The sequence below is a fragment of the Pteropus medius genome, unplaced genomic scaffold, assembly GCF_902729225.1.
Source record: "Pteropus medius unplaced genomic scaffold, Ma_sr-lr_union100, whole genome shotgun sequence".
In the NCBI taxonomy this organism is placed as follows: domain Eukaryota; kingdom Metazoa; phylum Chordata; class Mammalia; order Chiroptera; family Pteropodidae; genus Pteropus; species Pteropus medius.
Window position 1 is genome coordinate 537,118 of NW_024346771.1, and position 27,699 is coordinate 564,816.

At 33.9% G+C, this 27,699-nt stretch overlaps 1 protein-coding gene across 6 annotated transcripts in view; it reads right to left on the minus strand.

Annotated features, from left to right (window-relative positions):
- Positions 1-27,699, minus strand: part of ATR (ATR checkpoint kinase) — a 136,248-nt gene that overhangs the window by 47,307 nt on the left and 61,242 nt on the right. For all 6 annotated transcript variants that reach the window (XR_005655772.1, XM_039876468.1, XM_039876469.1 and 3 more), the window contains 3 exons: positions 12,387-12,593; positions 11,494-11,607; positions 8,809-8,924 (listed from right to left, as the gene is read on the minus strand). Coding sequence is in view for 5 of the 6 variants with exons in the window: in XM_039876468.1 (XP_039732402.1) it covers positions 8,809-8,924; positions 11,494-11,607; positions 12,387-12,593 (437 nt within the window). In the remaining variant the exon portion in view is untranslated. The remainder of the gene's footprint in view (positions 1-8,808; positions 8,925-11,493; positions 11,608-12,386; positions 12,594-27,699) is intronic.

Genomic DNA, 27,699 nt, shown 5'->3' on the forward strand with positions numbered 1-27,699 from the left:
GCTTATTTCCCTTAGAATGATTATCTCGAGGTCCATCCAAGTTGTCGCAAATGGCATTATTTCATCTCTTCTTATAGTATATGTGTACCAATGTATATATGTAACAATCATCTATCGTAGGACACTTTGGTTGCTTCCAAGTCCTGGCCACTGTGAATAATGCTGCTGTGAACATCAGTGTACAAATATGTTTTTGGAGATGCGTTTTCAAGTCTTTGGGGTAAATACCCAATAGTGGAATTGCTAGATCATGTGGAACATCAATTCTTTGTTTTTTGCGGAACCTCCATACTGTTTTCCATTGTGGCTGTACAAATTTGCAGTCCTACCAGGAGCATATGAGGGTTCCTTTTTCTCTGCATCCTTTCCAACATTTGTTATTACTTGTCCTGTTGATTATAGCTATTCTAACAGGTGTGAGATGGTATCTCATTGTGGTTTTGATTCGCATTTCCCTAACAGCTAGCGATGCTGAGCATCTTTTCATTATTTGCTGGCCATTTGTATGTCTTCTAGGGAGAAGTATCTGTTCAGGTCCTCTGCCTATTTTTTCATTGGATAGTTTGTTTTCTTGTTGTTATTGAGTTGTATGAGTTCTTTATATATTTTGGATATTAGGCCCTTATCAGAGGCATTGCTTGCAAATATTTATTCCCATTCAGATGGGTATCTCTTTACCTTGCCAATTTCTTTTGCTAAACAGAAGTTTTTTACTTTGATGTAGTCTCATTTATTTATTTTTGGTTATACTTCTCTTGCCTTTGAGGTCAAATTCATAAAATCTTCTTTAAGTACAAAGTCCTTGAGTTTGGTTCTTATGTTTTCTTCTATGCATTTTATTGTTTCGGGTCTTATATTCGGGTCCTTAATTCATTTTGAGTTAATTTGAGTGTGTGGTGATAGATAACAGTCTAATTTCATTCTTTTGCAGGGGGCCTTCCAATTTTCCCAGTACCACTTATTGAAGAGGCTTTCCTTTCTCCACTGAATATTTTTGGTTTTGTTGAAAATTATTTGCCCATATAAATGTGGGTTTACTTCTGGACTCTCAATTCTGTTCCACTGGTCCGTGTGTTTGTTTTGCTGCCAATAACATACTGTTTTGATTACTATCGCTTTGTAGTATAATATGAAGTTGGGCAGAGTGATGCATCCAGCCTCATTCTTTTTTCTCAAGATGGCTTTGGCAATTTGGAGTCTTTTCTGCTTCCATACAAATCTGATGATATTTTGTTCTATCTCTTTAAAAGATGCTGATGAGATTTTGATGGAGATTGCGTTAAATCAGCATACTGCTTTAGGTAATGTGGTCCTTTTAACTATGTTGATTCTTCCAATCCAAGAACACAGAATATCTTTCTATTTCATCTTCTTCGATTTCTTTTAATAAAACCTTGTAGTTTTCATTATATAGGTCCATCACATGTATTGTTAAATTTATTCCTCGGTATTTTATTCTTCTTGTTGCAAATGGAAAAGGAATTATTTTTTCCACTTCTTTTTCTGATACTTCAGTATTAAATTATAGGAAAGTTATGGATTTTTGAACATTGATTTTATATCGAGATTTTATTGTATTTGCTTATTGTTTAAGTAGCGTTCTTCTGGAGTCTTTAGGGTTTTCTATATAGAGAATCATGTCATCTACAAATGAAAGTTTGACTTCTTCGTTTCCTATTTGGAAACCTTTTATATCTCTCTTGTCTGATTGCCTTTGCTAGGACCTCCAATGTTATCCTGAATAACAATGGCGATAGTGGATAGCCTTGCCTTGTTCCTGATCTTAGAGGGAAGGTTTTCAGTTTTTCACCATTAAGTATAATGTTGGATGACGGTTTGTCATAGATGGCCTTTATTATGTTAAGGTATTTTCCTTCTATACGGATTTTGTTAAGTCTTTTGATCATAAATGGATGCTGTATATTGTCGAAGGCTTTTTCTGTATCTATTGATATGATCATATGATTCTTATTTTTTAATTTGTTAATGTGGTGTATCACACATTAATCGATTTGCATGTGTTGAACCATCCCTGTGCCCCTGGGATGAAGCCTACTTGATCGTGGTGTATAATTTTTTAAATATGTTCCTGTATTCAGTGCGCTAGTATCTTATGTAGGATTTTTGCATCTGTGTTCATGAGAAACATTGGTCTGTAGTTTCCTTTTTTGTGTTATCTTTACCAGGTGTTGGTATCAGAGTAATACTGGCCTCAGAAAATGAGTTGGGAAATATTGCTTCCTCTTCCAATTTTTGGAAGAGTTTGTGGAGTACAGGTATAAAATCTTCAAATGTTTGGTAGAATTCACTAAGGAAGCCATCTAATCCTGGACTTTTATTTTTGGTAGGTTTTTGATGATTGTTTCAATTTCCATACTGCTGATTGATCTATTTAGATTTTCCAGATCTTCTTGATTCAGCCTAGGAAGATTGTATTTTTCTAAATATTGGTTCATTTCTTCTAGGTTATTAAATCTGGTGTTATTAACTTTTTCATAGTATCCTTGCATAATCCTTTGTATTTCTGCGATGTCAGTTGGAACTTCCCCTCTGTCATCCCTGTTTTTGTTTATTTGTGTCCTTTTTTTTCTTTATTGAGTCTAGCCAGGGGTTTGTCAATTTTATTAACCTTCTCAAAGAACCAGCTCTTTGTTACATTTCTTTTTTCTTTTTTCTTTTTTTTTTGGTATTCAATTTCATTTATTTCTGCTCTAACTTTGATTATTTCTTTCTTTCTACTGACTTTAGACCTCATTTGTTCTTCCTTTTCTAGTGTTTTAAGATGAAGTGGTAGGTTGTTTATTTGGGCTCATTCTTGTTTTTGGAGATAGGCCTATAATGATATGAACTTTCCTCTAATGACCGCGGTTGCCAAGTCCCAAAAGTTTTGATATGTAGTACTATCATTATCACTCATTTCTATGTATGTCTTGATCTCTCCTTTTATTTCTTCCCTGACCTAGTTATTCTTCAGTAGCATGTTGTTTAATCTCTATGTTTTTGTGTTTTTTCCAGATTTCTTTTTGCAGTTGATCTCTATTTCAAAAATTATGATCAGAGAATATGGTTAGTATGATTTCAACTTTACATTTGTTGAGGCTATCTCTGTGTCCTAGTATGTGGTCGATTCTTGAGAATGTTCCATGTACACTAGAGGAGAATGTATAAGCAGCTGTTTCTAGATGGAAGGCTCTGTATATGTCAGTTATGTCCAGTTGGTCTAATGTGTCCTTTAAGGATGTTGTTTCCTTATTTTCTGTTTGAATGATCTGTCCATATCCAACAGTGAGATATTTAGGCCCCCTACTATGATAGTGTTTTGGTCTGTTTCTCCCTTTAGTTCTGTTAGTAATTGCTTTACATATTTCAGGGCTCCCTGATTGGGAGCATAGATATTAATAAGTGTTATGTCTTCTTGGAGCATGATTCCGATTATCAGTATCTTTCTTTACCTTTTTGATTTTGAAGTCGATTTCATCTGATATTAGTATTGCAACTCCCGCTTTTCTCTGAATCCCATTTGCTTGAAATATCATTTTCTACCCTTTCACTTTGAGTCTATATTTGTCTTTGGAGCTGAGATGTGTCTCCTGGAGGCAGCATATGGTTGGTTTTTGTTTTTTGATCCATTCTGCAACTCCGTGCCTTTTTACTGGTGAGTTCAGTCCATTTACATTTAGGGTGATTATTGAAATATGAAGTCTTCTTAAGCTATTTTATCTTTTGCTTTCTGGTAGTTTGGTGTTTCCATTGCTTCTTTGTCCTTGTGTTTCTGTTTTCTTTATTTTGGTTGGCTTTTGTTGGTTTTGCCTCTGATTTTTCTTGTTTTATGCTATATATTTCAGTTCTGGCTCTATGGTGTGTGGTTACCATTACAAATATGAAAAAGATAGTTATATCTACTCAGTCTTCCATTTTCTTCTTTGTGTGCCCTATCTCCTTTCTCCTTTGCAAATTTGGATTTTTCAGTAATTGTTATCTCAATTTGTTTCTATGTATGTTGAACGTTCATTACTATCTTACTATCGCAATCATCTTATTATTATTTAAGCTTATCATGCCCGGTTCTTAGTAAGGGTTGCACTCCTCTGCTTCTATTTGCGTGATGGCCACTTTACTTCTAATTATGTATTTTTTTGTTGTTGTTATTTTGTTTTCAATGAGCTGACATCTTTCAGTATTTCCTGTAGTGCAGGCCTTGTAGTGGAGAATTCCCTCAATTTTTGTATGTCTGAAAAGGTCTTAATTTCTCCTTCATATCTAAAGGAGAGCTTAGTTGTATACATTATTCTAGGCTGGTAGTTCCTTTCACTTAATAGTTTAAATATTTGATTCCATTACTTTCTGGCTTGTAAGGTCTGCGCTGAATAGTCCAATGATAATCTAATGAGTTTTCTTTTATAATTACCGTTTTCTTCTCCGTGGCTGCTCTGAGAATTCTGTCTTCGTCGTTGATTTTTGATAACTTTAATATAATGTGTCTTGGTGAAGGCCTTTTTGGGTTGAGATAATTAGGTGTTCTGTTGACTTCTTGAATTCCAAGTTCCAGCCCATTCTCTAGATTTGGGAAATTCTTGCCCACTATGTGTCTGAAAATGGTTTCTAGTCCCTGCTCCTTTTCCTCACCTTCAGTAATGCCCATTATTCTTATGTTTCTTTTCCTGATGGTATCAGCTAGTTCTTGTATTTCTCTTTCATTATTTTTCATTCTGCGGTTTCTCTCTTCTTCCTTCTGATTTATTTCTAGATCTGTCTTCAATATCACTGATCCTTTCCTCCATTTGGTCGACTCTATTTCCCAAGCTTGCTATCTCAATTTTCAACTCTCGTATTGTGTGTTTTTTTTTTTCTCTCCATAAGTTCTATTTGGTTTCTTTAGAGGGTTTCAATCTTGTTGCTCTGCTCATCTAGCTGTTTTGCAGTTTCTGTAATTGTTAATATAACTCGTTTTGGAACTCACTGAGTTTTTTCAGAAGTACCATCCTGAATTCTCTGTCACTTAAGTCACATATTTCTATGTCTGTAAGCTTATTTTCTGGAGATTTTTCTCTTCCTTTCTGAGATGCCTTGTTTCCTTGGTTGTTAATGGTGTTTAATGGACTATGTCTCCACTTGGGCAATAATGGAAGTGTATTCTGTTGTTTTATCAGAAAGAAGATTTATTATATAAAGGTCTCTCTTTAGCCTGCTGCAAAGAAGGCACTTTTCTTTTGGTTTCCAGTAGGTGGCGTTTAAGCTTCTTGGATTACTGCTTTATATAACGCCTTTTATTTTCTTGTAGATTTTAATCACACTCGCTATTCTCAGTTTCAGTCCCTGTCAGTGTTAGCAACAGTTTTGGTAGCCTTTGCTCAGATTCCCCTGGGGCTCCGTGGTGATTGGTCTCGGAGGATATGGGAGTAGGGACCCTCTGAGTTGGGGGCTGGGGGCTAGGGGTTGTGGCTCAGTCTCGGTTTTGCAGCTGGGGCCGGTAGAAATCAACTGTTGTTTCTCTGTGGTCCCGTCCCACTTTCTGCTTTCTGACCTGATGACTTAGCCCTGCTGTCGGCTGCGTAGAAAAGTCCTGGCACTTCCAGGCAGGCTGATCAGGGAAGTCACCGCACCTTCTCCCCTTCCTCTTCTCCTGTAAGTCCACCACCCGACACCCAGGGTTCTGACCTGTGGTAGCTCTTATGTGCAGATCCCACGCTCAGACGTGCTGATGTGCAGTTTGGGTGTTTTTTGTTCAGTTTTAGATGTTCAGCTTATTGTTGTTTCAAGGGGAGAGATCGGAGGACGTCTCTCACTCTGTCATGTTTTCCTAGAACAATGTTTTCTTTCTTAAGTCTTATCATCTTGAGCGACTTCAATGTCTGGCTGGACCATCTAATCGAACTCAAAACTTCTAAATGACTTTCTCCTCTAATACTTTATCAGGACTCCCTTGACAATACAAAGACACTTCATCACTTCTAAAATGAACTATTTAGATACCTTATGCTATGGCCATAGTTTCTCAAATTTCCAATTCTTTCACCCAGTTACTCCAACACATTTGTTCTCTGTCATTGAGATATTATGTCCCTTGACTCTGCTAAACTCTCCTGACTTAAATACTCTCCTTTCATTACCTCTTTCCCTAAACAGCTTAGTCTCCATGGTCCTTCACTTCAAGCACACTCTTGATAATATCCTCTACTCACTCCATTGCCACAGTGTCTTTACCAGCTGTACCAATCTGCCAACCTCCCAACCTCGGATCAATCTGAATGTCTGCCTTCACAGAAATGATATCAAGGCCACTACACTGATAGCAGAATATCGCTCAATCGCTTATGGGATCAGTACTACATATTTTTAGTCTTTAACCTCAGTGGACCTCTCTTCTGTTTTCCATAGCAGTTATTTCAAATCATCACTCTGCTCATATCACCTACACCAACTCCATTGCCACTTACACAAATCATCTCATTTTCTATACCTTATACTTCATGGAGAAAAAAAGAAACCATTGCTTCCCATAATCACATCTGTAAACTTAGCTGAGTTATATTTGTCATTTTGTCTTTCTCTATTACAATGAAAAGATTTTCCTCACTCTAGATCTATTCTCTCATTAGGGACATGGCTACTATTCTGGATGCTCCTTGGGGTATTTCTTATATCAATTATTACTTCTTTCTTCCATAACTTCAACATGATCCTTTCTATTTGCTCTTCAGTATTAACGCTGACATCTTACAACTACATGTATGTAACATTTTTTTGAGGGGACTGGATTCCTTTTCAATCACCAATTAAGGTTAGGAAATGACAAATATAATAAATGCCCTATACTCAAGGATCTCAGCAAGCATTGTGCATTTCACTGCTCCAAATTTCTAAGAATTTAAAAGTGCAATAATCTCTCAGCTAACTATCACTATTTTGAATCATCGTGAATATAATTCTCTAGATGATTTTACCAAGTATTATGGTGAACATGACAAGAAAACTACCAATATTGGGGTATAAGCCAGGTTCTACCTAGCCATATCCTAATGTTTTTTCCTAAAATTATTTCTATGGCAACTTTGAACTATAGTTGATCTGTCCAGTTCTAGAAACCAAATCCCCTAAATATAGCCATCATTTAATCCAAGTTTACTGACTGTCTGTCTATAAATAGTCCAATTGAAAAAAAGATTAAAGGAGAGTCTAGGAGTATAACTTCAAGGCAGCAAAAACAAAGATATGCTTTTAGGAAATTCTTTACTTCCCCCAAGCCCTCTGAAGCAAACATCAAGTAGTCTAAGCTATAAAACTGACCTATTGGCTAAGCTGGTATCTTGGTATTTCATTTAAAAGCTTTTAAATAAACATGGATTAACACCATTAATATTGCCCTTTATTGATCTCTTATTTTTATGAAATGACAATTTTAATGAGCAGATCCCAGCCAGATAAATCTCCTAATCTCCACCATTGAGGGACCATCTGAGAGGTTTCTTCAAGCTCTCAGATATAAAAGCAGAAGGGTCACAGGAATTCTCATTGAGTTGCTAAGATCGGTCTTATAAATGACTACTTAAATATTGCTTCTTATGAAAGAATAACAAGTAGGCAGACAATGTTGACTTCTTTTGAAAAATTAAATTGAATAGCAAGTAGGAAAAAATGTTGGCTTCTACTTCATGTGAAGTAGGCATTAACCACCCTAACCCTCATAAAAAAGGTAAAGAATTTATTCAATAAGCTAGAACTGAATAATCATTTATTATTGAGTATTAATTAAATGTTAACCACTCTACTAGGTACATTTTAATATTATCTTCTTTATTCCTAACAATAATCATTCAAGAGAACAAAAACTACCCACGTTTTCAAGATAAAAAAAATCGAGACTTGGAAATGTTAAAGAACTGGCCCAAGACTTCAGAGCTACCAAATGCACAGCCAAGATTCAAATTTAGGTCTATGTGACTCCAAAGACCATAAACTTTGCACTACATCACAGAAACTCTTAAGCATTTATCTATAAGTGCTATAAAATATAGGATAAAGAAAAGAAGAAGTGTGGAATCCTCAAAAAAGAAAAACTAAATTTTAATTATTGACTTTTACTTTCTATTAATAAAATATATCTTTAAATAATGTTGATCATAAGAAATAAAATGATGTTTAAAGGTTTCTAAATATAAAAAGGTATCTAGCAAATATGCATACTTCAGGGCTTTTACAAAGAATTTTACCACAAGTCTAGGCACGGTACTTAGGCTCAAAGAAATAAAGTAATTTATCCAAGGTCAAATAATATGCATGTGACCTAGAGTACCTAAAATTACAGTTTCTAAATAAAAATCATTTAAAATTTATGTGTTTCAATCAGTCCTAAGTCATTAAAATTGAAAGGAAGATTAGAAAATTCTTTTTTTTAAGTAGAGGAAGAAAATCTCTACACGAGGAGAAATTAGCTGGGGCTGAAGATTTCTTATCTCTATCTGTGGTTACTAAAGGCTTTAAGACTACCTTTAAACTCTAAAATTTCTATATCAATTATACCTATCAAAAGCTTCAAGTCATATTCAACTTAAAGTAGATTCAAAGTATTGACAGTTGAATTAAAAAAAATCAATCTTTTTAGCATCAATAAATTTGCCTAAATAATTAAAGTTACAGAATTTAACCAATGAACAACTCATTCTGACAGTATTATAAGTATAAATCACAGTGGAAAATACATATTAGAACATACCAAAAATACTATGAATGCTAAAAAATTATGTCAAATAAAATTAATTTATAAAGTTAAAACAAGGTCATGAAAATAGTTTTAATGAGTCTACCAACCTAGTATTTAGATGAGGTTCCAGTATTTCCCGAACATGCTCAGGAAATCTCCTCCACAATTGGTGACCTGGGCTGTCAATCTGTATCTCTCTACAGTCATAAATAGAAAGTAACTCCTACAAACACATTTTACATTTGTAAATCCATTGTGAAGGAGATATACCTTTACATTCATCAACATTCTATACATTCTTTACACATATATAATAATTTTATAAAAGTAAAAAATTTGGGGGCTGTGAACTTAGGATATTTATTTCAATGCTTAAAATCATTTAGATGACTTACTCAAGATCACAAGCTATAGTAGTATTTGAAGATACAGTTTGTGTTCTATATATAATATGTATTGAAATATAAGATTAAGAGCTATTTGGAAGAAAAAAATTAGAATTTTCCATATTTGCTGAAGTACAATTCTTAGAAGTTGACTTTTTTTTAATTTTAATAGAAGCAATTACAAATCCAAAACAGTTCAAAAATTCAAGATATCTCAAATTCTAGATACGAAACACTGAACTTAAAATTCTGAATATAAAATATAAATGCTAAAGACTAATTTACTTGAATGCCCAGGAATTAAATGGTTATATTTCACTTTCCTGAAAATAAAACGAATGGGATTTTATAGATAAAGAAAAAAAAATCTTTGTCTCTAATACCAATTTTCAAAACAAGACAAATATGTTAGGGTATTATATATTCCATCAGCTATTACTCTTTCTTTCCAATTCCACTGAAAAAAACCGTAGCAATAGATGTATTCTTAATACTTATAAAATATAAGCACTGTCTAGCAAAATATGTACTTTACATTTATATTTAGTACTTTTTAATAAAAGAAAGGAAGTATAAGAAAAGTTCAAATACAGAAATATCCAAAACTAATTTTCATTTAAGTTTATAGTGTTATTAAAATTTTATTTGAAGTTGGCTTTTTCTGATGTTCGACAAAGCTGCTCTAGCTAACAGAGGCCCCCTTCATTAACCTCCAAGGACAGACATGAAAGATCAACAATTCTCTAGCTTTTTAGTTTCAGGATCATTTACACTCTTAAAAACACTAATATACTTATAATTGTAGACCTTGCTTCATATTTCATTGAAAAAAACAGAAGTAATCAGAATAGACCTCTACAACTTCCAACATCCTATCTACCCAGCTTAGCAATATTGGTATCAATACCCATGTGCTCTGCTTTCTCTCTTGTTACTACAGATAAATTGTTTTTGTTGTTAATTAAGCCCCTTCCACTGCTATACAATATTCCACATCTCTTTAACAACTTAAAATAGTATGACATCATTTTTCTACTATATCATCACTTTTCGCCTCTCTGCTAAATTGTTCCCAAGCAACATATAAGCATACTGTTACTTTTCCTCTTTTCTCCCGTTACTATCTCATTCTCCTGCAACACACCTCAGTAAGAGTTTCTGTAATTTCTCTAATTCCTCTCTTCCCACATGTTCTTAAAAATACTCTAATAAGGCTTTCTGTACTCCACTGAAACTACACTTACCAAATTCACCAATGACCATTATGTTAATATAGCTAATGGTCAATTCTCAATCCTTAAATTATTATACTTATTACTTATTCCCTTCCCACTTATCAATCACTGTCCAGGTTTCAATTACTAGAACCTATTTAACTATAGTACCTCTCTTGATCATCTTATCCAGAATCAGTTTTAAGTACCATCTCCACAACAAAAATTTCCAAATATCTATCTATGACCCAGTCCTCTTACCATGAATGCCAGACCTGAATGTCTAACAAAACAAAGAAACTTCTAATTGAAAAAAAAAAAAAAAAAAATACCATGAAAAAAAGCAAAGAAAGCCAAACTGTAAAAATCCTTTTTACATGTATTATAGACAAGGAGTTAATTTCCATTATATCCAAATAGGTCTTAAATGTCAGTAAAAAATAGACCAATATCAAGAGAAAAATGGGAAAAGATTTACAGAAAATTCACAAAAAAGTAATAAATATATTTAAAATGCTATACTTCTCTCATAATTAAATGCAAATTAAAATAAAATGGTACCAATTTTCATCTGTCACATTGGCAAAGATTTAAAATTTTGATGAAAAGACAGGTTTGTCAAAGGAATATAAGTTGGTGAAACTGTTTTGATAAAATCTACTAAATGTAAACTGTACTTGCTCTGAGACACACTTTAATATCTAGATATTTATACTACTGATATATTCATTCAAGTGCCCAGAAATATATGTATATTCCCTAAATCATTTTTTTATAAGTGAAAAACCTAAAACACAACTTAAATGTGTTAAACAAATTTCTTAAATATCATATATTCAAAGTGAATATTAAGTCATTGAAAAGGATGAATTGTACTGACATGGAAAATTACCCAAGACAGACTGTTAAACACAAAAGAAAATCAAGTTACAGAACATTATAAGTAATGTCATCTCCTTGTTTGGTGGAGAAAACACATATATTTATATATACATAAAAAATTGTTCAAAATACCTATAATAATCTGTTAAGAGAGTACATTTCTGTACTCTCTGAAGTTTTTATCATGACTTTATATTACTTTAATAAGGAAAATGATAGTTAAAAAATAAGTTTCAAAAGTACAGAATTTACAACTTTCTTACTAGAACCCAATAATGTAAAGCCAAGTAATGACTATATGCATTCTTACCTGAATGGCATAAGCAGCTGAATCTTGAGCTCGGCTATTATCTGCATATGCAAGGTAAGCTCTTGTTAGTTCCATCAATAATCCATAGGCAAAGTTTGAATCTTCTACTCCAGTCTCAATAAAAACAAGAAAAAAATTCAAGAATAATTTATATAAATTTTTCTAAACCATACTGTGCTATCCATTGTGAATTTAAGTAAATTTAACTTAGAAAATGATAGTAAGGTTCAAACTAAGTTTGGTATCAAGGCTAAAATATAATCTGTAGCTAAGAATCCAAATCTAAAACTTTTAAGGCTATTTATAAAGTATATTAGAATTATTCAACTTTTATTAAGCTCCAATAATTTGCACTTTTTGGCTTTTAACTCTGAGAAAGAAAATTGTATATATATCCTTCCCTAAATTCCATTCTGGTCACTTGAGAAGCTCCAAGAAAGAATTTAAACATAACCTTCTCTTGGAGAGTCACAATGGGCACCAATATATTAAAAGTTCTGTTTGATTTTGTTTTATAGGATTTCCCAAACTCATTTGATCACAGAAATTTTGCACACAAACTATTAAAACATCCTGGGAAATTAGTTTCCCATGGAAACACTTAGCAATAGTGTTTAAATAGTAATATTTAAATAATTAATTTTTAAGTATTTGTCAAAATTAGGATAGAATTATTTTAAAGAACACGGCACACTAGGCTGGGCTCAAACTTTATTGCTTTTGGCTAAAGATCTCTGCAGAGAATTAAGGAATAAACTCAGAAATTACCTAAATTGTCTCTAGTTCGGATGAAATTCCACTAAGGATAAGCTGAATAGTTCTTTGTAAAAGGAATACAGAAATACCAACAGGACAGAGAACTCTTCTTATCATTCCAAATTATCATTACTTACCACAAATGTAAAATCTTTTCCTTGGGTTTCAGTTGTTGAGAAATCTAGTCGACCTGGATCTATTGCCCCCAATTCCCCTAAACATTCCCCACAGAGCAACCGAGCTTGAGAGTTTGCATCTTGGCAACCTTTCAAAAGCACTGTCACCAACTGTGAGATAACAGGTTCCACTGTTTCACTATCTGTTGCATATTTTATCAGTTTTTCCTAAAATAAAAAGCAAAGAAAAATTTATACATAACTTCTACAAACTAGTATATTTACGTAACTAGAAAGCTTAAAAATATTAAGGAATATCTGACATAAATATTGACAAAATTAAATCCCCATATCTGCAGTGTTTACAGCCAGTTTTCGATGAGTTCACATACTATAGTTCACGGTATGTTCTATAGTATTAGAATCATTGAGTGTGTTTGAAAGTTTTAATCATTAATTCTTTAAACAGTTACTGAATATTATTACATTAGCAAATAAAAATAAGACATAGCTCTTACCCGAGTTCAGTCTAATGAAAAAATGGACATGTAAACGAATAATTAAAATATCATATGATTTGTACAAAAACAAACATATTTACAAGGTAAAGAAGCAATGAAGAAGATGAAAAAGAACTCAGGATAGTCAACACACACTTCAGTAAATAAATCAAGGAGGAATAGCTATTAGCTAAAACAAGAACACCAAAAAGCATTTTAAAAAATACTAGAGAAGGAAAAAAAAGATATGGGGAAAAGGTTCTGTGGAAATGATTCTTTAAAAAGGAGGTAAACAGAAAGAGGTAGCATTAATAAAAAATATGTTGGTTTAGATAATCTTTTTTCATCTATCTCCTGAGGATGCTATAATGAAAAACTATTAAGAAAGAGACTAATCTCAAGCCAGTTAAGATTTAAATACTGTACTGTGTGACCACTTTAGAATTATTTCATTTATATAATTTTCTTTCTGGTAAAAGAAAAGCATACAACCATCTCAAATTCTATGTTAAAACTATGATTTAGAAGGGGGTCCAAGATGGCTGCACAGGTGGATGTTGAGCTCATCTCCTCACAGGAATACACTCCAAGTACACTTATATATATACTTTTTCTAATTTTATTTATTATTATTATTTTTTAATTTATTTATTTAAATTAGTTCTGAGTATAAAGTACACCTATATTTAAAGCAAATCTTCCTGAAAGACAATTGTGAGCCAATTAAACAGCCTCTGCACAACAAGCAAGAGAGAGAGACTACCAATAAGAAAAGCAAAATGAAAAAAGAATTTCAATAAGGATAAGAGTTCTCTGGGATATTCCTCTAACATCTGGATTACAGGGGTTCTAGAAGGAAAATAGAGAGAGACAGGAGCAGAAAGAATATTTTAAGTAATGATATCTGAAAACCTTCTTAATCTAGGGAAAGAAACAGACACCCAGGTCCAAAAAGCACAGAGAGAGAGTTCAAAACAAGATGAACTCAAAACAACCCACACCAAGACAAACTGTAATTAAAATGGCAGAAGTTAAGGATAAAGTCAATCTGAAAGGCAATGACAATAAAAAAACAAGTCGCATACAAGGAAAACCCCATAAGGCTATCAGCTGATTTCTCTGAAGCAACTTTAGGTCAGAAGGGAGTGGCAGGAGATATTTAAAGTGCTCGAAGAAAGGAATCTACAAACTAGAATACTTTATCCAGCAAGGTTATTATTTAGACTTGAAAGAGAGAAAAAGAATTTTCCAGACAAGGAAAAACTAAAGGAGTTCATGACCACTAAACCAGTCTTACAAGAAATGTTAATGAGTTTTCTTTATGCAGAAAAGAAAAGGCCACAACCAGAAATAAGAAAATACAGGAATGGGGAAAAAAATTTCACTGGTCAAGGCAAATATACAATAATTATAGTAAATCGACCACTTCAAAGGTAATAAGAAGGTTAAAGATAACAGTAGCAAAATTAACTATAACTACAACAAATAATCATGAGATAAAACAAAAAGATATAAAGTATGAAACCAAAAACATAGAGTGGAGGGTGGAGTAAAAATGTAGAGCTTTTATAAAAAATGAATGAGACAAACAAGCAATAACTCACAGACATAGACGACACTTTAGTGGTTACCAGAGGGAAAAGAGGAAGGGGAGAAGGAGGTAGAAAAGTGTAAAGGGAGTCAAATATATAATGATGGATGCAGATTTGACTTTTGGTGGTGAACACACAATACAATATACAGATGTTGTTATAAGATTTTACATTTGAGATCTATATCTATATTTTTAACTAACCAATGTCACCCCAATAAATTTAATTTTAAAAATGTAGCACTTTTAGAATACAATTGAGCTTAAATGACTGCCAGCTTAAAATAGACTACTATAGAAATAATAGGGATATATATGACCTCATGAGAACCATCAACCAAAACCATACAAAAAAAATGCACAAAAAAAAATGAAGAGAAATTAATCCAATCAAAACATCAAAGAAAACCAACAAATCGAAAAGAAGGATATCCAGAGAAGAAAGGAGCACTAAATAACAACAAAAACAACCAAAAAAACAAATAACAGAATGGCAATAAGCACATAACCTATTGATAATTACTCTAAATGTAAATGGACTGAATGCTCCAATCAAAATACAGGGTGGCAGAATGGATTAAAAAAAAAACATGACTCTTACATATGCTACCTACAAAGAGACTCACTTCAGATCAAAAGATAAATATAGATTGAAAATGACAGGATGGAAAAAGATATTCCATGCAAATAGAAGTGAAAAGAAAGCTGGGGTAGCAATACTCAAGACAAAACAGACATCAAAATAAAGAATGTGAAACAGACAAAGAGGATTACATAATTTTAAAGGGGTCAATCCAAGAAGAGGATATAACAATTGTAAATATCTACACACTGGACATAGGAGCTCTCGCATATATAAAGCAAATGTTAATGGACGTAAAGGCAGCAATACTATAATAATTGGGGACTTTAATACTCCACTTACTTTAATGGATAGATCATTCAGACAGAAAATTAATAAGGAAATAATGGCTTTAAATGCCACATTAGACCAATTTTACTTGATAGACATTTATAGAGCATTTCATCCAAAAACTGCAGTTACACATTTTTCTCAAGTGCATACTGGACATTTTCCAGGACAGATCACATACTAGGCCACAAAAGAAGCCTCGATAAATGCAAGAAGATTGAAATTACTCAAGCATATTTTCTGACCACAATCACATGAAACTAGATATCAATTACAGGAAAACAATTAGAAAAAACACAAATACATGGAGACTAAACAACATGCTTCTAAACAACCAATGGATCAAAGAGGAAAACAAACAGGGAATCAAAACTACCCTGAGAAAAATGAAAATGAAAATATAACCTTCCAAAATTTATAGGATGCAGCAAAAGTAATTAGAAAAACAAAGTTTATAGCTATACAGGCCAATCTTAAGAATCAAGAAATATCCCAAATAAACAATCTAAATTTATATCTAAATAAACTAGAAAAAGAGAAACAAAATCCAAAAGAAGGAATAATAAAGGTAAATGCAGAAATGAAAAAGAAAATAGAAAAATAATAGTAAAGATTAATGAAACTAAGAGCTGGTTCTTTGAAATGATAAAATTGATAAGCCTCTAGCAAGACTCATCAAATGGAAAAGATAACACAAAAAAAGAAATAAAGAGAGATTACAACTGACATTATAGAATAAAAAGGATCATTTAAAAATACTATAAACAATTATATGACAACAGATTTGACAATCTAAAAGAAATGGATAAATTTCTAAAAACATATAACCTACCAAGACTAAATCAAGAAGAAACAGAAATTACTAGCAATAAAAGACCAATTACTAGCAGTAAAATTGAAGCAGAAATCAAGACTCTCAAAACACAAAAGCCTAGGACCAGACAAATTCATAGGTGAATTCTATCAAACATTTAGAGAAAAATTAGTATATAGGAATAAATTTAACCAAGGAGGTAAAAGACCTGTACTCTGAAAATTATAGGACACTGAAGAAAGAAACTGAAGAAGACACAAATAAATGGAAGCATATACCATGCTCATGGATTAGAAGGATTAATGTTGTTAAAATTACCATAGTACCCAAAGCAATTTAAAGATTCAATTCAATTATCAAAATACCAATGTCATTCTTCTCAGAAACAGAACAAATATTACTAAAATTTATGTGGAACAACAAAAGACCTTGAACAGCCAAAGAAATCTTGAGAAAAAAGAACAAAGTTGGAGGTATCACGCTCCCTTAACTATACTACTAAGCTATAATAATCAAATCGGTAGAGTACTGGCTCAAAAACAGACATAAAAATCAATGAAACAGAAGAGAGAGCCCAGAAATAAACCTTCGATTATATGGTCAACTAATCTTTGACAAAGGAGGTAAAATGTAAACTGAAGTAACAACAGTTTCTTCAACATATAGTGTTGGGAAAAAAAATGAAAATGGACCACCCTTTTATACCACATACGAAAATATCAACTCAAAACGGTTAAAAACTTAAATATAAGGCCTAAAACCATAAAACTCTTAGAAGAAAACAAAGTAAATTATTTAACATCAACCCGAGTAATATCTTTTTGGATATGTCCCCTCAAGCAAAGGAAAGAAAAGCAAAATAAATAAATGGGATTTCATCCAACTAAAAATCTTCATAGCAGAGGAAACCTTCAACAAAACAGAAAAACAATCTACTAAATGGGGGACTCTACTAGCAAATGATGTATCCAATAAGGGGTTGATATCCAAAATACATAAGCAGCTCATACTAAACTAAAAAAATAATCTAATTAAAAAATGGACAGAGGACATTTCTCCAAAGAAGATATACAGATGTCCAGCAGACATATGAAAAGATGCTCAACACCACTGATCACCAGAAAAATACAAAGTGAAACCACAATGACATACCACCTCACACCAGTTAGAATGGCTATTATCAAAAAGTCAATAGGCTTCCAGTCAAGATGGTGGAGTAGGTAAATGCCTTGCTTGCCTCCTCTCACATCCACATCAAAATTACAACTAAACTACAGAAAAGCCATAATTGGGAGTTGCCTGAAGTCCGGCTGAACATAAAAAAAATCCTACAAGTAGGAACATACATAAGAAGCCACCTCAAGACTGGTAGGAGTGGTGGAGACAAGAAACAGGTTGGTCCTACACCCATGGAGGCAGTTGAGAATCAGGAAGGATATCTCAGCTGCAGAGGTCCCCTCGGAGGAGTGAGGGGTCCTGGCCCCACACCAGTCTCCCAAACCCAGGGTTCCAGTGTCGGGAAGACAAGTCATCATAATCATAAGTCTGGCTATTAAACCTGCAGAGTTTGAGTCTGAGTGAGATGGAGGGCCATTAGAATCACACATGTTCCTCTTAAAGAGCCTGCAGACAGACATATTCAGTGACAAACTCACTCGTTCTGAGCTCCAGCACTGGGGCAGCTGCTTGAAAGGCACTGAGACATATGGGGAGGAAATGAATGGTTTGGCTTAAGGGTGAGGGCTAGAGAAGCAGATTTTCCCAGAATGAAGTGCTGGCAGAGAGCACTATTCCTTTATTGAGCCCTCCCTCTAACTGTGTGCAGACCCAGGAAGGTGCCATATCTGAGTCTCCATCAATCTAGCTAACACTGGTCCTCCCCTCAACCCCAGTGATTCCCTGACACTCACCACACCAAAGCTGCTTCCAGGGGATTTTCGATACAAATGGCCTGTCTTGGTTCATGCTGTGGAATTCTCGAAAATCTCTTAAAGGTTTACAAAACCTATATAAGCAGTATGTGGCCTCAGTGTGCCTCATACCTCTTGCTGAGCAGACTCAAACCCAGCACTAGCAGTAGCTAGCCTTGGTCTGTGGCTTGGCCATCTGCAGATTGGTTGGTGGCTAATGCCAGGAGGTCATGGAGAGAGCATATAGGCTTACACTGAACTTGGCCTGCAGCACAGTCTCTCCTAGCAGGCCCTGGCCTGCATGCTCAGTAGCCAGTTTGAGTCTGAGATGGAGTAACACCCATGGCCACTACCGAGGATGACACACTCAAAGGACAGACTGGGCAGGCACCTGAGCCCTGCTAAAGTGAATCTTGCTCCAAAGGGTCAGTCCCCGTACAGCAACTCCTCCACTATAGTGATCAGCCAATCACATGAAAGCTGGTCAGTCCGTCCCACTGATATGCAAACAGCAACCAAGGATCAACTACAACAGAAGGGCACACACAATCGATACAAGGGACACACACTGAGCACCAAGCTCAAGTGACCAGGAAGACTGCACCCCTGGGCCTCACAGAACATCTACTACAATAAGGCCACTTTGCTAAGACCAGGAAATATAGCAGCCCTACCTAATAATACACAGAAACACACACAGGGAGGCAGCCGAAATGCGGAGATACAGAAACATGTCCCAAATGAAAAAACAGAAAAAAGCTCCAGAAAAAAAAAACTGAACAAAATGGAGACAAGCAATCTAACAGATGCAGAGTTCAAAACACTGGTTATAAGGATGCTCAATGAACATATGAGAAGAATAGGTGAACTCAGTAAAAACTTTAACAAAGAGATAAAAAACATAAAAATAAAGGAGGAAAACATAAAAAAGAACCAGTCAGAAATGAATAACATGATAAGTAAAATAAAAAATACCTTAGGAGAGAAATTTGAAAAGAATGGCAGTGTGAGAGAGGTCCAGGTTCTCTCCCCTTGAAATAATAAGTTGAACATCTAAAACTCAACAAATAACAACCATCCTGTACACAAGCACGTCTCAGTGAGTGATCTACATGTAAGAGCTTCCAGAGGTAAAAACCAAGGGAGTCTGAGGAGGGTAGATTGGAAGAAACAAAGAAGCTGTCTCTCGCAGCCAGAGCACCTGCTGGAGGAGGGAGAGGGAAGAAAATGCAGCCAGTTCTCTGAAGAGCCCTGTCTAAGGAATATGCGAATTCCATGCAGCGGAGCTCAGGGATCAGGGCAGAAAACAGAGTGGAAACTAAGTGCCAAAGGGCAACAGTTGGGTCTTAGCAGCTGTGGTTGTGAAGCACGAGGCTGAGGCATGGAGATTAGCAGCAACTCACACACACACCATTATAGAGTGTGGCTCTCCGCAAACCCCATATCCTCCTAGACCCAGCTCCATGAAGCCCCAGGGGAGTATGAGCAAATGTTACCAAAACCAAAGTCCACTGTTGGTACCACTGACAAAGGCTGGGACTGAGGGTAGCCATCATGACTTGAATATTTGTCAGAAAGAAAATAAGGCATCATCAGTCTCAAAGCAGAGCCCAAGCCACTTGAACACCACCTACTGGAAAGCAAAAGAAAAATACTTCAACGACAGGCTAAAGGAAGACCTCTATATAATAAATCTTCTTCCTGGGTGCGGGAGCAGAATACACTCCCATTAATGCTCAGGTGGAGAAATAATTCATCAAATACCATGAATAACTAGGGTGACAAGGGAACATAGAAGAGAAAAATCTTCAGAAAATGAGCTTAAAGACATAGAAATATGCAACTTAAATGACAGAGAATTCAAGACTGTACTTCTGAAAAATTCGATGAGATTCAAAATAACTCAGATCACCAATTCTAAGAGCTGAGAAAAAAACTAGACCAGCAGAATGAGTTTTTTAAGAAACTGAAACCCTAAAAGAGAACAAAACAGAACTTCTGAAGGGGAAGAAAACACTAAAAGAGTTGAAGAATGAAAGAGCAAGCTTAAGAAACAGCTGAACAAATGGAGAAAAGGATCAATGATATCCAAAAGAGAAATCTAGAAATATTCAGAAGAAGAGAGACTGAAGAATGAAAAAGAATGAAAGAGTAATACAAGAATTAGCTGACATCAAGAAAAGCGACATAAGAATAATGGGTATTGCAGAGGAACAGAAGAGGAGAAGGTATCAGAGAGCATATTCAGACAAATAGTTGTCGAGAATTTCCCAAATCTAAGGAATGAGCTGGAACATTGAATTCAAAAAGAGAACACACAATAATCTCAACCCAAAATGGCCTTCTTCAAGACACATTATACTAAAATTATCAAAAATTATGAAAAAGAAAGAATTCTCAAGGCAGTCAGGGAAAAGAAGACAGTAACCTATAGGAAAACACATCAGACTATCTTTAGATTTCTCAGCACAAACCTTACAAGCCAGAAAGGAGTGGAACCAAGTATTCAAACTATTAAATGAAAGAAATTACCAGCCAAGAATAATGTATCCAGCAAAGCTCTCCTTTAGATATTAAGGAGAAATAAAGTCCTTTATAGACATGCAAAAGTTGATGGAATTATCCACTATAAGTCCTACATTACAAGAAATACTGAAACAAAATAACAAAAAAGTACATAACTATGAGTAAGGTGACTTAGCAGGTAGACAGAAGCAGAGTAGTGTTATCCTTATCAAGAACAGGGTATTATAAGCTTAAACAATAAGAAGACAGCATACATAGGGACAATTTGAGACAACAATAACAGAAAAGGAAAGGATTCAAAGATCCATATTCGCAAAGACCCAGAACTAAATAAAAAAAATTTAAAAAGATGGATCAGAAGGAAAATCCACAAAACTCAACCCCAAAACACACACACAAAAAACCACAACAAAACAAACAAACAAACAAACAGTTACCAGAAGTTACCAGAGGGCAAAACATAAAATGGCTATAGGAAAAACTTATATATCAATAATCACCCTAAATGTAAGGCAAAACATAAAATGGCTAAGGAAAAACTTATATATCAATAATCACCCTAAATGTAATGGACTGAACTCAGCAATAAAAAGGCAAAAAGTTTTCGATTGCATCAAAAAACAAAACCCAACCAACCATATGCTGCCTCCAAGAGACATACTGCAGTTCCAATGACAAATATACACTCAAAGTGAAGGGGTGGAAAATGATGTTTCAAGCAAATGGCATTCAGAGAAAGGCAGAAGTAGTGGTACTAAAATATTGGACAAAACAGACTTCAAAATAAGAAAGGTAAGGAAAGATACTGAGGGACACTTCATAATGTAAAGTGTTCATACACCAAGAAGACATAACACTTATTAATATATATTTTCCCAAATAGGGAACCTCAAAATATACAAAGCAATTACTGACAAAATTAAAGAGAGAAACAGACCAAAACACTATCATTGTAGGGGACGTAAATACCCCATTGTCAGATATGGATAGATTATTCAAATGGAAAATCAGTAAGGAAATAATATCCTTAAATGACACATTAGATCAACTACACATAATTGACATTTACAGGGCCTTCCATCCCAAAACATCTACTTATACATTCTTCTTTATGCACATGGAACATTCTCAAGGAATGGCCACATACTGAGACACAGAGATAGCCTCAACAAATATAAGAGAGTTGAAATCATACCAACCATATTCTCTGATCATAACGCTTGGAAGTTGGAGATAGACTGTAAAAAAAAGTAGGAAGAACCACGAATACATGGAGATTAAATAACATGCTATTGAAGAATGACTGGGTCATAGAATAAACAGATCAAGGGTTACATAGAAACAAATGACAATAATAGTAGAACATATCAAAAATTTGGGGACATGGCAAAAGCGGTAATAAGAGGAAAGTTCAAATCATTTATAGGTCTATCTCAAAAAATAAGAATGAACCCAAATAAACAACCTAACTCTTCATCTTAAAAACTAGAAAAAGAAAAAAATGAAGCCTAAAATCAGTAGAAGGGAGGAAATAAAAAAAATTAAGAGCATTAGTAAATAAAATTCAGAACAAAAAAATCAAAAAAATAAATGCAACAAACAGTTAGTTCTTTAGGAAGTTTAATAATATCGACAAACCCCTGGCTAGACTCACTAAAGAAAAAAGTGAAAGGACACAAACAAAATCAGGGATGAAAGAGGAGATGTTACAATAGATACTGCAGAAATAAAAAGAATCATACAAGAATATTATGAAAAAGTATATAACACTAGATTTAATAACCTGGAAGAAATGGACAGGATCTTAGAAATATACAATCTTCCTAGACTGATCCAAAAACTAGAATATCTAAATAGATCAATCAGCATTATGAAAATTTAAACAATTATCAAAAACCTACCAAAAATTAAAATTCCAGGACCAGATAGCTTAACCAGTGAATTCTACCAAACATTCAAAGATTTAAAACCTATTCTCCTCAAACTCTTTCAAAAAATCGAAAAGGAGGCAATATTTCATAACTCATTTTATGAGGCCAATATTACTCTGATACAAAAACCTGGTAAAGATAATATAAAAAAAGAAAACTACAGACCAATATCTTTCATGAACACAGATGCAAAAATTCCAAATAAGATACTAGTGAACTGAATACAACAACATATTAAAAAGATTATACACCATGATGAAGTGGGCTTCATCCCAGGGCCAAAGGGATGGTTTAACATAAGCAAACCAATTAATGAGATACAACACATAAACAAAAAAGAGTAAGAATCATATAATTGTATCAATAGATGCAGAAAAAGCCTTTCACAAGATACAGCATCCGTTTATGATCAAAACACTTAATAAGTCTAGAAGAAAAGTATCTCATCTCAACATAATAAAGGTCATATATGACGAACCCTCAGCTAACATTATACTTAATGGTGAAAAACTAAAACTCTCTCCTCTAAGATTAAGAACAAGATAAGGTTGTCCACTATTGCCACTGTTATTCAGTATAACACTGGAGGTCCTAGCAGGTATAATCAGGCAAGAGAAAGATAAAAAAAACATCCAAATAGGAACCGAAGATGTCAAACTGTCACTATTTGTCAATGACATGATTCTCTATATAGAAAACCCTAAAGACTCCACAAGAACACTACTAGAAACAATAAGCAACTACAGTAAAGTCTCTGGATACAAAATCAATGTTACAAAATCCATAGTGTTCCTATACTCTAATATGAAGTGTCAGAAAAAGTGAAAAAAATAATTCCTTTTACAATCGCAACAAAAATAATAACACACCTAGGGATAAATCTAATGAAACGTGAAGGACCTACATAATGAAAATTATTAGGACCCTAGTAAAAGAAATTGTAGAAGATACAAAGAAATAGAAAGATATTCTGTGTTCCTGGATTAGAAGAATCAACATAGTTAAAATGACCTTATTACCTAAAGCATTATAAAGATTTAATGCAATCCCCATCAAAATCCCATCGGCATTTTTTAAAGAAATAGAACAAAAAATCATCAGATCTGTATGGAAGCACAAAAGACTCCAAATTGCCAAAGCCATCCTGAGAAAAAAGAACACGGCTGAAGGCATTGCTCTGCCCGACTTCAAACTATACTACAAAGTGACAATAATCAAAATGGCATGGTATTGGCAGAAACAGATACAATAACCGGTGGAACAGAATCGAGAGTCCAGAAATAAACCCATGCTTATATGGGCAAATAATTTTCGACAAAGGAGCTAAAAACATACAATGGAAAAAAGAAAGCCTCTTCAATAAATGGTTCTGGGAAAACTGGAAAGCCACCTGAAAAAGAATGAAACTAGACTGCTACCTATCACCACACACCAAAATTAACTCAAAATGGATTAAGGACCTGAATATAAGACCTGAAACAATAAAATGCATAGAAGAAAACATAGGAACTGAACTCATGACCTTGGACTTAAAGAGAATTTTATGAATTTGACCTCAAAGGCAAGAGAAATAAAAGCAAAAATAAATGAATGGGACTATCTGAAACTAAAAAGCTGCTGCACTGAAAAAGAAATCAACAGCAAGGTAAAGAGACAACCATCTGAATGGGAAAATACATTTGCAAGCAATGCCTCCGATAAGGGTTTAATATCCAAAACATACAAAGAACTCATACAACTCCATAACAAGAAAAAAACAAACAATCCAGTTAAAAAATAGGCCGAAGACCTGAACAGATACTTCTCCCAAGAAGACATACAAATAGCCAACAACCATATGAAAGGATGCTTAACTTCATTAGCTGCTAGGGAAATGTAAATCAAAACCACAATGAGATACCATCTCACACCTGTTAGAATGGGTATTATTAACAGGACAAATAATAACAAGTGTTGCAGAGGATGTGGAGAAAAAGAACCCTCATATACTCCTGGTGGAAATTCAAATGGTACAACCACTATGGAAAATAGCATGGAGTTTTCTCTTAAAACTAAGCATTGATCTACCATATAATCCATCCAATAATCCCTCTACTGGGTATTTACCCCAAAGATTTGAAAATATTTATTTGAAAAGATATATGCACACCCATATTCACAGTGGCATTATTCATGGTGCCAGGACGTGGAAGCAACTGAAGTGTCCTACGATAGATGACTGGCCAAAGAAGCTGCGATATATATATACATATACACATATACACAATAGAATATTACTCAGCCACAAGGAGAGATGAAATACTGTCATCTGCGACAACATGGATGGACACCGAGATAATCATGCTAAGCAAAATAAGCTGGATAGAAAAAGTTGAAAACCCCATCTCACTTAATTGTGGGAAATAAATCTAAAAGCAACAAACAAACAGAGACTTATGGACATGAACAGTAGACTAGTGATTACCAGAACATGGGGGGAGAGGGGAGGTAAATGGGATAAAAGGGGTCAAATATGTGGTGACAGAAAAAAATCTAACTATAGGCCGTGAAGACACAAATGCAATATATATTTGACTTTTCAATTGTACACTTGAAACTTATTAGATTTTGTTAATCATTGTCACCATAATAAACTTTTTTTAATGTAAAAAAAAAAAAGGATACCTTAGGAGAAATCAACAGCAGATGAGATAAGTAGAGGATCGAATAAGTGATTTAGAAGATAAGGTAGCCGAAAACACCCAAACAAAACAGCAAAAAGGAAAAAGAATCCAAAAAAATAAGAGTAGTTTAAGGACATCAAGCGTAACAATATTTGCATCATAGGGATACCAGAAGGAAAAGAGACCAAGGGACTGAAAACCTATTTCAAGCAATAATGATGGAAAACTTCCCTAACCTGGTGAAGAAAAGACATACAAGCTCAGGAAGTGCAGAGTTACAAACAAGAGGAACCCAACGAGGCCCATACTAAGACATATCATAACTGAAATACCAAAGGTAAAGACAAAGAGAGAATCTTAGAAGAAGCAAGAGAAAAGCAGTCAGTTACCTGCATGGGAGCACCTATAAGACTGTTAGCTGATTTCTCAACAGAAACTTCACAGGCTAGAAGGAACTGGCATGAAATATTCAAAGTGATGAAAAAGCAAGGACCTACAACCAAGATTACTCTACCCAGCAAGGCTATCATTCAGAACTGAAGAAAAGAGAAAAGAAAGCTTTTCCCAGGTAAGGAAAAGCTAAAGGAGTTCATCACCACCAAGTCAGTATTACAGGGAATGTTAGAGGGACTTTTTTTTAAGTAGATGAAGAAAAAAAATATCAGAAATATATAAAATAAAATGGCAATAACTACATATCTATTAACAATTAGTTTAAATATAAATGGATTAAATGCTCCAATCAAAAGATAGGTAGCTGAATGGATTAGAAAACAAGACTTTTACATATGCTGCCTCTAAGAGATTTACTTCAGATCAAAAGAAACACAGACTAAAAAGAAAGAGATGGAAAAAGGTGTTTCATGAAAATGAAAACAAACAAAATAAAAACTGGGGTAGCAATACTTAACACCAAACAAAACAGACTTTAAAACGAGAGACAAAGAAAGTCTCAGTTATCCCACTTCTGGGAATTTAGCCAAAGAAACCCAAAACACTACTTCAAAGGGATATGTGAATTCTTGTTTATTGCAGCATTTTTTACAATAGCCAAGATATGAAGGCAAAATGGGTGTCCATCAATAGATGACCTGATAAAGAGGTCGTATGTATATACGAGGGAATATTACTCAGCCATAAAAAAAGAATGAGATCTTGCCATCTGCAACAATGTGGATGGACCTAGAGGGTCCATCCACTGCTGAGTGGATAAGTCAGACAGGGAAAGACAAATGCCATATGATTTCACTTACATGTGAAATTTAAAAAACAAAATAAACAAATACACAAAAGAGAAACATACTGATAGATACAGACAACATTCTGAGGGTTGCCAGGTAGGCGTAGGGTTGAAAGGGAGGGTAAAAAAGGGTAAGCAGAGCATAGTCATTAACATTGTGGTAAGTTAACATGGAAAGAGATAATTACTAGACTTAGTGGAGTGATCACAGTAGTGTATAAAGATGTCAAATCAATATAATGTATACCTCAAACTAATAAACCAATATAAGATTATATTCCAACTATACTTAAATTAAAAATAGAAATAAATTCTGACTATCCAAAAAAAAAATCCCTGTGATACAAATTAGAGTAATATATTTCAAAAGAAAAATGAAAACATTTTATCTCATCCAGAATCTTCAATATTCAATCATTTAAATAATGTAAGTTAATTCAGACATAAACATCTAAAAAAGAACTAGTTATCAATGAGTAGCAAAACTAATATAAAAATATTAGAGATTTATTCACTTGCTAAAATTAGAAAACAATAAAGAAAAGAGCTTTTTTGTTGGCAAAGATAATGCAGTTCATAGTTAAGGCAATACAAATTATAAAACACTAAAAAAAAGGTAATTCAATTCAATTAAAGGAAGGTAATTTAAGCACTTATCTCCTACTTCACAACTAGGTTAGATAAACTAGGTTTTTTCACCAAAAAATGTTGAATTCCAAAAGATTTTTAAAATGAGTGTATGTTCAATGCATTCATTTACAAGGTCTTTTTAACATATGGATCCAATTCTATTATTGTCCTAAAAAGTTGTCAAAACAAATCCATGTGTGCTCCAATTACTTGAAATGTTATTTTTATCACATCCTAAATGCCTATATACACTTGGATCTATTTCTGCACATCCAATTCTTTCCCACTTGTCTGTGTTTATTGATACTCCAGAATCACACTTGTAATTATGGAGGCTACAGAGTATATTAATGTCTGGAAGGGCTACTGAAGTCTTATAGTTGCTTTTTAATTTTTTTTAGTTTTCCTAGCTATTTTTCATGTTTATTTTTCCATATGAACATTAGTATGAACTTTTCTAATTAAAAAAACAACTCGCCATTTCTTTAGGATGGAGTTAAATTTATAAATTAACCTAGAGAGAATTAAAATCTTTATAATATCGAGTCGGCCCATCCAATAAATTACAGGCTGCTTTCTACTTATCTATTACATTTTTGTGCCTTTCAAGAGTGTT